At 43.3% G+C, this 12,807-nt stretch overlaps 1 protein-coding gene across 1 annotated transcript in view; it reads right to left on the bottom strand.

The window, feature by feature from the left end:
* Window positions 1-2,927: 2,927 nt before the first annotated feature.
* Window positions 2,928-12,807, bottom strand: part of LOC308280582 (neural cell adhesion molecule 2-like) — a gene marked incomplete at both ends in the record, with an annotated part of 169,624 nt that continues 159,744 nt past the window's right edge. Inside the window, one exon of the mRNA XM_080720911.1 lies at window positions 2,928-3,045. Coding sequence (XP_080577037.1) covers window positions 2,928-3,045 — 118 coding nt within the window. The remainder of the gene's footprint in view (window positions 3,046-12,807) is intronic.

The raw sequence follows: 12,807 nt of genomic DNA, 5'->3' as shown, positions 1-12,807 counted from the left end.
AACAAGATATTTGCCTGGGGAAAAAAACAAATAGTAGCAGGTGAAGTGAGAAGTAGCAGTTTGATGTGTTTACATGACACCGATGTAAATGAAAAATACAATTCCATTCTAATTGTTTTGATCGTATCTGATGTTTAGACAGTTTCTAATGTCAGCCGTGTACGACCACCTGCAGAGCTTGACTCTTTAGTCAGTCAGACAAAAATGGCTGGCAATGATCAATGTATTTGTATTCCTTGTCTTCGAAAGTCAGTTCAGTGAACCCAAACGTATAATATTGAGATCAGCAACACTATACAAATTAACATGTCAGACTGTAACAGTGGAACATATTTTCAGCATCAAGGACGTGTTTGTCAAACAGAGTTCATGGTCGTTCTTGCGCAAAAAAAAGAAGAAAAAAAGAATCCTTCTCAGAGAAGGTCTGTGTGTGGCGGAGAAAGTCGCAGCCCCAGCCTGAAGCCTCAAAAGTCTAGTATCTGCTCTCGTTCCATAGGGATATCCCTTTGGGGTAATGGTTAAGATATTGGACTTACACGCGGGAGACCCGGGTACGAAGCCGGGTGGGGAGGTTTGGATCACCTCCATTACATGTGTTTCGCACCCAATCTTCTAATCTGTGAAACTACATGGCAGATTCGGAGCAAGACTCCTTTTCCCACAATGCCCCTCTGTGACTTCGGGCTCAGCACTGCAGCATCCCTTCCATCTGCTGCTATGCCAGCTTTTCAAGGGGTTTGATTGTCTACCAATCAAGCCTCACACAACAGAAAGCAGAGGTCCGTGATTGGAGGAGGAGCAGGGGGTGGGGTTTGCGGCGGTGGCGGTCAAAGTAAACCATATAAGGGAGAAGCCGGAGTTAGGATATGACATCATCGCTGTTGCTGTTAGGCTGTTGCCTAACTGAGGCGGGTGGGACGAGCTTCCTGTAAAACGGGAGGGAAACAGAATGAAATACAAAGTTAAATCTAACATTAATTCATCCATAACAAAGTCTCTGCAATTCAAACCTGTTCAAAAATGTCAAGACTGTCCAGTGGGCCCATATTCCTTTAGCTAAAGGTATTCTGCGTACAAAATGTTCTATCCACACAAGTAAATACTGTACTATACTTAGTGTGCATAGAGAAAGCACTTGATTGCATATAGCCGGATCAGAATGAGGTTAAAACAATGCAGATGACTACAGAAACTTAAGACATCAGCCAAAAATATGATTCTTGCAACAGGATAGGTTGATTGCGACCGTACCGTAGGTTGTAGTTAACTCAGAAAACCGGCACATCTTGTCCGTATCTGAGTCAGTGAGCAAGTTAGTAAGTAATGCCTCATTGTCAATAGTCTATAGCTGTTGTCACATTGTTTACAAGCCTCAATGTCTACAAGGCAATCTACAAAGTAACTAGTAACTAAAGTTTTCAAATAAATGTACTGGAGTAAAATATTTGGATCAAAGATATAGTGGAGTAGAAGTAAAAGTATTGGAAATTGGAAATACTCAAGTAAAGTACAAATACCTCAAATGTTACTTAAGTACAGTAGGCTACTTAAGTAAATGTACACTTTACACCACTAGCCTCGATGTTCCGGATATCTTAATTTACTAATTGAGCATTGTCACTATATAGTCGGGGGCCTTAGGGAGATAGAATGGTAATTTCGTGCTAATCTGTCTAAGTGCCAAATTTTGCACAGATGTAGCCCAGGGCATGCTCTGATGATTTAGCTAGGGCGCCCGAGTCGGCGACCTTCGGAGTCGCCACAGCGGCCAAATCAAGTTGGGCTCACATCGACGTTCTATAGAGGAGGAAAATACCCCGAAAAAAATCTGCTTTAAGTAGAAAGAAGAAGAAGAATCTACCTACATCGTCCCACAAAACGATGGTTTAGTGATGAGTCATCACTTTTCACAGTTCTGTGGGGCCATTTGTAGCCCAAGGAATGTGGAATGTGACCCCTCACAGCAGATTTCTTTTCCCTCCTGTAGTATAGTGTGTAGAAAGTCGATGGGAGCCCAACTTTGGCCGCTGTGGCGACCCCGAAGGTCGCCGACTTGGGCGCCCTAGCTAAATCATTAGAGCATGCCTTGGGATACATCTGTGAAAAAATTGGCGCTTTTAGATTGATTAGCACGAAAAAACCCTAAGGCCCCCGACTAATAGTGGTGAGGATCAGTCTGACATCTGACCTGTTGGGGTTGAGGGGCGGTGCTTTCTGTGGGGCCCTCAGCTCTACCCGTCCTCAGCGGGTCGACGGGTTGCTTCCTCTTCAGACGAAGACTCCTAGTCTTCTTATTGGTCTGGTTTACCGTTGCTGTTACGCAAACAGGAAGCGGATGTTGAAGGTTTGGTCGATTTCGAAAAGGTCCTGGGGCAAAAAAACGTGTTGTTTTCTTTTGTCGAGTTGTATATTCTCCTTAGTGTAAAGCACTGTTTGTTTTGTACAGTACAGTCTTTCTCTTGCGTTCTCCTAATGTAGTCGTTGCCGGGGTCCCGTGTACCGCAGTCCATATCACGGGAAACCCGCAATGACGCGTAACACTTTGAAAGGAGGAGAGTTACGTGTTAATATTCCGCTCAGCCTGCAACACAGGCTGGCAGTAAGTTATAGAAGGTGCAGGAAATGGGTCTTTTTTTCTTTTTACGGCTACCACGGAATCATCCGGGAGCCTTACAAGACTTCCTTTCCTTTCTGTTTCCTCTGTGATATTTTGTATTTACAAATGCCTTTGCCTCGGGCATTGTTCTAAACACGGTTCTTTTTTTCTTTTTTTTCTCCAGTATTTTCCAGTGCAGAGATTTCTCTGGGTTTTGGTCTCGTGGAGGGGTGGGGGTGGGGGGATGGGTTGGCAGGGTGGGTCGGTCGTGGTGGGAGGGGTCGGTGGGAGGGGGAGGAGGGGAGGGGGGGAGGACGGGGGCATCCTCCTCTCATGCTTTGCTGTGGTGGTGTGTGGTCGTGTGAATGCTGTTGTCACTGTGCTCTTTGATCTCCATCGTGTCCGGCTTCAGGGCGTCTTTCCCGTTCTCCTCCTTCAGCGGTAGTTTCCTGCGGCGGATAAAAAAACACAATGCAGAAACACACAGAGGTGTGTTATGTGGAGTGCTGCACACTAGGGCATTAACGAAGAAGTCGACAAGTCGACTCAGTCGACTTCATTACACAAGTCGACTCCCACCAGAGAAAGTCGAAAGTCTAAGTTGAAATAAATAAATAAATAATACTTTCTATTGTGACAATAGCAGATCTACATGCAGATCTTACGGGTCACATTACACAACAGACTGAAAATGTTGCCCTACTGTACATGTATGTTATTGCTTTCCAATGGGGAATATATTAGTATTATTAATATTATTATTATGGACAGAAAGTAATTGGTCACAGGGTTATGCAAACTAGCAGTTGGTCTGTAGCAGTTGGGACTCCCGCACGACATCAGGTGGGAACTGGCAGCCAAGACTACTGACATTAAAGGTCCTACACCATGCATTTAAAAATAATTTATATAACACTGTTTGTGTCCCAAAAACGTTTTTGAAAAGGTTTGAGGCTAAATTACCACTCCTGAATACAGAGCCCCTGTCATTTCTGCCTGGCTTTCAGAGCATTTTCAGCTGCAGTACCACCTTGTCCTGAGTGGGAGGACTGCGCTATTGAGCCAGTTTTGGCCCCACACTCCTCCCCACCTCCTGCTCAGCAGGCCTGCCCACCCCTCCCCAACCCTCTCCCAGCTCCTCCTGCCTCCTTCTCAGGCCTTGTGACATCACAAATCTGACCTTTCACAATCAGGACCGTTCTGAGACATGCTAACATAGATCTGCCCATAAACTGAGAAAGACACAATGGTCAGAAATAGGACTTTGTGAGGATAGAAGTTGCTGGTGGGACACCAAGAAAATACATAAAAATTGGAAAAATGTAAATTCATGGTGTAGTCCAGAAGTAATGCCTCTGGTCATGGCTCTTAACAGTGGAAGTATAACTGAAAGGAGGCTGAGTGGCAAATTCTATTATGTACATACAGTATGAGTCGATCCATATTTGCTAAGGATTTCAGTCCAATCTGACCCCTATTGACTTTCAAACAGATCAAAAAAAAAATAGAACAGAACCCTAACTGAAATGCACCAGGGAAGATATGACCACAACAAGATCTCTTCTTTCTAAGAATAGGAATGTCTACGCCCAGTCATTCTCCATCAGAAATGACTGTAGAAACAAAAAGATGCTTTGGGCAAAGGAACAGATGGATAGTTATGGAAGAGACTTCAGGAAACAGATGTGTGTTAAGGAGAAGGTGACTGAAAATGAAGAAAATGAAGAAAATGACTGCAAGGTGTTTTTTTTCTTTTGTTCTGCTGTTATTAGAGTAGCCCCATATAGAACCTCACCCGTCGCTGCGTCCTGTTGTGCTTCGAGATGAGGTCCTAGAAACATGGCCGCTGGAATCGGGCGACAGCCTCCACATCACAGTTGGGAAACACACAAAACAAAATTTTGGCCAAAAAGTAACGGCAGTTCTGGTCGAACGTAGCCCCAACCGTCGCTGCATTCGAAAAGACATTCGACCAGAGAGGGCGCTAATGCTGCCATTCCGGCTGCAACTTCCAGGCTTGTAAACATTACCGGCTGACAAAACTAGCGATTTTAAGGGGTTGTTTCATGCCGCAGTTCATGTTTTATGTACCGAGGTAAGGTTTTCACAGTCTGGGAGCTCGGAACTGCCGTTACTTTTTGGCCAAAATTTAGTTTTGTGTGTTTCTAGGACCTCATCTCGGAGCACAACAGGACGCAGCGACGGGTGAGGTTCTATATGGGGCTATTATTAGAGGTAATATTAAAGCAAGTAGCAGATATAAGATCAGAATTCCCATTCCCAGATCTCACTCTCTGACATCTACTTCCTGTAATCACGGTTTGTACATGACACAGCTAGGAAATAAAAATAAACTAAATCTGATCTGATAGAATCAATGTGAACAAAACAGCATGGTGGAGAAATCGAACAAAAACACTCCAAGCAACAGTAGGAATGCAGTCAACACCCACTGCTATCAGGATCCCAACAAGGATAGTTTCAATGTCAGCTGTCAACTGATGCACACATGCACGCACACACGTGTGTACGCACGCACGCACGCACGCACGCACGCACGCACGCACGCACGCACGCACGCACGCACGCACGCACGCACGCACGCACGCACGCACGCACGCACGCACACACACACACACACACACACACACACACACACACACACACACACACTCACACCACACTCCATACCAGGGTGAAGATGGATTGCCTTGACCATGTCTGTCCACCCCAGGAACTCTGATGTCTAAGTCCCTTTTGAATGCTGGTGTTGATACAGTATTCAAGAACACACACACACACAGCTCTGCTCACCCCAAACATCTAATTCACCTGGGGCTGAATTTGAACCTGGGGCTGTTATTTTTAAAGAGGTGGTGCCATAGTGTTGTACTTTTTTCTGTTTCGTATGTGTCTATGGAGTTAACATTATTCTACTAGCCACCGGGTGTGGTTATAATCAGGGATGTAGTGTGTGGGGGGGGGGGGGGGGGGACGCGGGGGTACGGAGTGCCCACACTTCTCTCAAGTCAAGTCAGTTGATATTATATTTTCAGGTCGTTCTGACCCAGCAATTGGTTGAAATAGGCTCGCCAGCCATGCTGAAATGAGCATGACAAACAGCAGATGGTAATATAAGATTTGAAAATGGATTAATTAATTGGAAATATCAGTTGTGGAGCTATGTTGCATGGGAAGTTTGGCTGATGATCCGGTCATCAAATTATTGGTTGAGAACCACTGGTCTAAGGCTATTTCTGCCGCCGCGCAGACCCGTTTTAAGCCAGCGAAAACATTATGTGCACGCGCACGGACGCATGTGGGTGCACGCACGGGGAGTGCCCACACTTCCAAATTTAGCACTACAACACTGGTTATAATGTGCAGATTTGTCTTCCCTGTGTATTTGTGTTTACTTCCTGAAAGCTGAAAGAAAAACGCAGATACAATGACATCATGTAATCATCCCCTCCCATTTTACCATTCACCCAACACAGGCTCCTGGTTGCGGCCCACACTGAATACAAAACTCTGATGCTGACTTTCAAAGCAGCCAAAGGTATGGCTTCTCCATACCTCCAAAACCTGATCAACCCCTACACCCCCACCCGTTCACTTAGATCAGCCAACACAGGGATGCTGACAGAACCCTCGCTAAAAACCCCAGGGCAAAAAATCACTAGTCCTAGACAATTTGCCCTCCTGGCCCCCAAACTGTGGAATAAACTCCCTGTCGCACTCAGAACAACAGATTCACTCACTAGCTTCCGCCGTGGACTGAAGACTCACCTTTTCAGACTCCACCCCAAACCCAGTGCAATACTGAAACACTCATTGACCTACATGAAGCTAGTTAGCACTTTTTAGGTTTTAGAACCTTTTTTCTTTACTGATTATAGTTTTTCTAGATTGATTCATATGCATTTGTTATATTGTTGTTGATGTTCTGACATATTATCTTGTTTATTATAGTGATGTATTATCTGCTTATTGTAAGTCGCTTTGGATTAAAAGCATCTGCTAACTGCCTAAATTGTAAACTGAGGGTGTGGCTATCACCATATAAAACATAACACAATTTTAACTCTTTCTGTACACTTTTCTTTTTTTTTTCTTTTTTTTTCTAAATTTTTATCCCACGATTTTTGTAACCCATTTTTTCACCCGGTGCCAATTGCCTAAGCTGTGATCCTGGGCTCTACTCTCCCTCTGCCAACCTGGGGAGGGCCCCGAACTGAGCTCATGCTTCCTTCAATGCATGAGGAGTGAGCAGGCCGCTTCTTATCACCTGACAGGGGGAGCTTCCCCGGTTGGACGTAGCGCGTGGAAGGAACACGTTATACCAACCAGTTCCATTCCCCTCCATCAGGCGCCCCGGCTGGCCAGGGGGAGGCTTTTCTTTTTTAAATCTTCCTCCTAGTATAATCATAATACCTGATCATCATGTTTTAGAGGAGAAAAGAATTGTGTACTGCATCTTTAAGGATACTGTTATTACCACAGTCTATAGTAACTGTCACAGCCTGCAGCCATGCATTGCATATTGATTGTGTTGTAGGGATCTGTGTCCAGTGTGACTATCCTCACTATCATGATGACCAATGGTGGCTTGAATTACAATTACACATGTATTCTCAATACCAGGGGCATCAATTGGGTATGGCAGGGGTATGCAACTGCCATAGCCTGGGCCCAGGGGAGAAAATAACTTACTTTTAAATATACATCCACAAATGTCTCTTTGTCTATCTGTGCTGGTTATTATGTTGTTAAATTACAGTAAAATAACTACAAAAGCAACATTTAACAAAATGGGTACTTTAACAAGGTATTATAATTATATTCTCCACACTTGTATTCTCCCCATCTTGACAAAAATGATATATTCCCAGGTTCCACAGGTCAGCTGCACAGGTGCAATGCATTATTGTTAATTGTGGCACGTTTAGCTGCACTTGAATAACCGTTCCAGGCTGCCATATCCAGCCCAAGAAACCGTAGAAACGGGGGAAATAAAAATAAAATGCCTGTTGCTAAGGTATGGCAACATGACTGGTGTGTTGCACGTGCACGAGGGCGCGCGTGGAAGACACCAGTCATGTTGCCATACCTTAGCTTCTTCTGAACTGACACCGCTGCTCAATACACCTTCTATGTTGCAATGATTTTTTCTCTTCAATGTCTCGCGTTGCCATGGTTACCATAGACTTCCATGTAATTGTGCAATTGTGTAAAAAGTGCACGCCCATGCCTAGATGATGCACCACGTGTGTAGATGCTGTTCACAGCTTTCAAACAAAAAAATCCGCTTGGAAATCCGTTCAGGCATTCATGATTTATGGGCCATTATGTTTTCTTCAGATGTAAACAAACATGGCTGCCATGTTTGAAAGAATGGGTTGGTATGGGGGTTAAACATGCAATTTCGCGATCGCGATCATGCCTAATACATTTCTGGAGGTCCAAAAAAAATTTTGGAAAAAAAAAATGTTTTTTTTTTTTTTTTTCAAAAACGGCCCAAACTCGGGAAACTCGGGGTTGGCACAGCGTTGGTATCAATACAAACTCGGGAAACTCGGGGTTGGCACCAAATGTGTTAACTTCTGCATGATGTCAAACGATCAATCCTGCAAACAGTTGAGCTTATATTCTCATAGAATCTGTCTTTGGTGGTGTGTTGTATTTTGTGTTGTTGTTGTTGTTGTTGTATTTTATCTGAGGTTCTGTGCTTTACTTGAGGCGCCTGGTGATTAAAAAGCAATTGTGACACTGTTGCGAACAACAGTGGAATTAACATTAAAGGGATAATTCACCCCAAAACGACTTGTTTTTTATCGATTACTCAACCCATGGAGACTTGAATTCATGGATATTTTACAGTATTTGTCACATTCCTAAGCCAATAATTTGTTGACTGACATTTCTTTCTCTTTCATTCTGTCCTCTTCCGGCATTCGTCTCTTCTGCAGGCACTGGACTTGGATGCTGAGCTGCTGACAAGTCTGTTTTGCACCCAGAATTGTTACTACTGAGGCCAATTAATCTTACAAGACCTTGGGCGTATTAAACCACCTAAATAAGCCACTACTGCTCACATGTTAATTGAAATGAGGATGGATGTAAATCCTGGAATCAATGGGTTTTTTGTTCCTTTCACTGGAGTGGAGCTTATAGTGGGCCGAGATACCGGTGTGTTTGCATGAATTGCATTCGGTATGATTTTGAGTTGGAGGCACATGTGATGATACGAAATTTGCACTAATGATTTTCCATCTCTCTCTGCACGCGCACACACGCACGCACGCACGCACGCACGCGCGCACGCACGCACGCGCATATGGGGCTCCTTCAATGCCTTTAATCTCACCGAATTGCGCAGCAACGCGTACCATTACGCGTGAATGCGTGAACGCGTGACCAAGTACGCGTTCACACGTGCACGCGTGAACACGTACACGCGTGAACGCGTACACGCGTAACCACTTTAAGTCAATGGGAAACTACGTGACGCAACCACAAGTTCAGTCACGCTCGGGGGTATGAGGTACGCGTACGTGAGAGTTTTGGCACTCATGGGGAGAGACAGCCGCTGACTCTCTGCGTCCACGTCTGAAGACGCGTCTTATGACCCGTCTGATGCCGCGTCCGTGCTTAAATAGCGGTCAAGACGCAGCTTTGCGTCCAGGACGGAGCTCCCGCGGCTCAAGACGCGATTCTCGGTTTCAATCACGTCTTTTAACCTCAAAGACGCGGCTTGGACACTACAATCGCGTCTTTGATCCCAAAGACGAGGCTTGGAATCGCGTCTGGCTGGAACTCGGTGTGGCCGTAAAGGAGACATGTAACCCGCAAAGTCTGCTGTGTGCTGTCCTTGTATCTATTAGATACATTTTACTATTATTTATTGTCAATGGAACATGCTATATTCTACCATATTGTCGGCATTATAGTGTGTCATAACGTTTTTAGTGCGAAAATATATCTTTTCGTTTCTTTTTTTTTTAGCATTTAAAAAAAAAAGGCAGGTTATATCTGCCTGGATTCATGGCACAGAGCAGAACGTTTAGCTCAGTCGCTAGAGTGGCCGCCCCGTTGACCGGAGGTTGCTGGTTCGATCCCCGCCTCAGTCACTCTTTATTTCTAAGCACTGTGAAACACGTTTTCTTGCGGCTCCAGACGCGAATCTCGTTTCAATCACGTCTTTGAGCCAAAAGACAGGGCTTGGACCGCGTCTTTGAGCCCAAAGACGGGGCTTGGACACTACAATCGCGTCTTTGGGGGCTTGGACCGCGTCTTTGAGCCCAAAGACGGGGCTTGGACACTACAATCGCGTCTTTGATCCCAAAGACGTGGCTTGGAGGCTACCGCGTCCGGCTGGAACTCGGAGCGGAGTCAAGTTCATTGAAAATAACGGGGCCGTATGTTTTGACGCGGCGCCTCCGTGCGGCCGATGTGTCTAGTGTGTGTTCCCCTTCAGACGTCTGCTGTCTGCTCTCCGTGAAAAAAAAAAAAAAAAGGGTGTCTATTGTATGTATTTTTTGATGGAGAATTCAAATATTACCTTCTTTTTTGCATAGGACAACTCTAACCTGCATCAATTGGTATTTTATAATTGCCAATTGTACCCTATCCATCTAAAAAACAAATTGGATGTCTATTGTAGGTATTTTTTGATGGAGAATTCAAATATGACCTTCTTTTTTGCATAGGACAACTCTAACCTGCATCAATTGGTATTTTATAATTGCCAATAGTACCCTATCAATCTAAAAAAAACAAATTGGATCTCTATTGTATGTATTTTTTGATGGAAAATTAAAATATTACCTTCTTTTTTTAGATAGGACAACTCTAACCTGCATCAATTGGTGCATCAACCTTCTATCTATCTATCTATCTATCTATCTATCTATCTATCTATCTATCTATCTATCTATCTATCTATCTATTTATACTTCACCTTTAGTCAAGAAGAGAGTTCAGCCTCAGGAACTTGCACACCTGGAACTGTGTCATGACTGTGTCATGGAGCTAAGCAGAACTATGTTAAATACTCACAATGAGTCTGATGGACCAATCAGAGTGGTGGTGGGGGGAGGGATCAACAATAGACAGAAACTGGATAATGCTTTGTTAACTGTCCCACCTAAGTCCCTGCTAGTCTGAACAAATCACCTTCCCTCTCATAACACTACTACTACTACTACTACTACTACTACTACTACTACTACTACTACTACTACTACTACATTTATATAAAGCTGCTCTTGCATTTGAATTCAAGTCTGACACAAGTTAAGGTTAACTTAGGTAGTAGTTCATTTTGCTGGCTTTTGTGTGTGAGTGTGTAGGCCCACAAATTATTATAATTGTCTGTCATTAAGTGACTCAAAGGGAGACGTCTAATGGGTGTTTATTATTTTAATATTAACTGTGGGAAGATTATATATATTTTATTTTGCACTTACAGTGTTGTGATATTATTCCTGAAGGAAGAGGGGTATTTTCACAGCCCAGGCTTTGAACCTAAATGCTGTTTACATGCTCTATAAATATTTATTTCTATATAAAACTCAGTTGTGTGGAGTTATTGTGTGCCTTTTCTTGTAGCTAAAGAGTCCATTTGTTCACTAGACATTAAGTCAAGGTTACTATTTTGAGTTGAAGCCAAGTGTTTTATTACTTTGTGGTTTAACATTATTTAAAAGGCAAATTCATTGTTATGGTTACTTTAGAAGACTGCTTTTGCATTCATGAGTTAAAAAGAGAGCCAAGCTAATTCAAAGAGTTAAGTTAAAGGAACACAAAACGTGACTTAACTCACAGCTGCCATTGGACAGACAGTTATAACATACTCTTATCTTTCACAGAACAGACAATTATCATTTATTTTATCTATTTGAGACATGTAGCTGCTCTAGGGGAAATAGAGCATTAATTTGGGATCAGCCTATTCAATTGATAATGACCAATGGGTGCCAGTTTCTAAGTAGTTAAGCATATTACCATAACAATATATGTGGCCTAGACATGGATATTGCCCACTCAACTCGTAATCTACAGAAATGTCCACCACATCACACAGTATAAAACCTAGTAGAGAAATCTGCCTTCTCCTGTATTGTATTAGTGACATTCATTAATAAATAGTAAAATAACAGGACAGAGCAGAACAGGCCTCTGCTGTGTCTTTATTATGGGTGCATTCCAATGCAAATGGATACTCTGGAACAATCTGAAACAATGTATCTTTCCTGTGGCTGTTATAATGAACACAAACAGATCAGAACGTAATTTAACATTAACCAGTTACATTTATCATACAACAATGTAAGGGATGGATTCCTTTCTATTGTGTGAGTTACTTAAATGCTGATCAATATGTGAATCTGGCTCTTATCAGGTGGGTGTTTTCTCTCCCTGTCCTGTGCTGTCCTCAGTTAAACCAAGACAGTGCTGTTGTCACCAATGTGGAAAAAGCTTCAGCTCAATTTATTATCTCAAAGTAGACCAGAAAATACACACAGGAGAGAAACCATACGGCTGTGTCCAATGTGGAGAAAAGTTCAGTTTAATGGCTGCTCCGAAAGTGCACCAGAGATTTCACACCGAAGAAAAGCCTTACTGCTGTGAACACTGTGGCAAACGTTTCACTGTAAAATCTAGCCTCGTACAACACAAGAAGATTCACACTGGAGAGAGACCTTACTGCTGTCACCAATGTGGGAAAAGGTTCACTCTGAAGACGGCTCTGAAAAGACACCTGAAAATCCACACTGGTGAGAAGCCATATACTGCTGTGTCCAGTGTGCGAAAATGTTCAGTGATATGCATCATCTTCGGTGTGAAATCTCTGGTGCACTTTCGGACTATCTTTTCACCACATTGGACACAGCCGTATGGTTTCTCTCCTGTGTGAATTCGTTCATGTATTTTGAGATAAGACAATCGAATAAAGCTTTTCCCACACTGGTCACAGCAATAGGGCTTCTCTCTAGTGTGAATTCTCTGGTGTTCTTTTAAAATCCCCTTTTGAACAAATCTTTTCCCACACTGGTCACAACAATAAGGTTTCTCTCCAGTATGTGAACGCTTGTGATCTTTTAGCAAAATACTTCCCACATTGTTCACAGCTGAATGGCTTCTCTCCTGTGTGTATTTTCTGGTCTACTTTGAGATAATAAATTGAGCTGAAGCTTTTTCCACATTGG

This window comes from Nannobrachium achirus (genome assembly GCF_963921795.1).
Source record: "Nannobrachium achirus genome assembly, chromosome: 24".
Classification (NCBI taxonomy): Eukaryota; Metazoa; Chordata; class Actinopteri; order Myctophiformes; family Myctophidae; genus Nannobrachium; species Nannobrachium achirus.
This window is presented reverse-complemented; position numbering and strand designations above follow the sequence as displayed.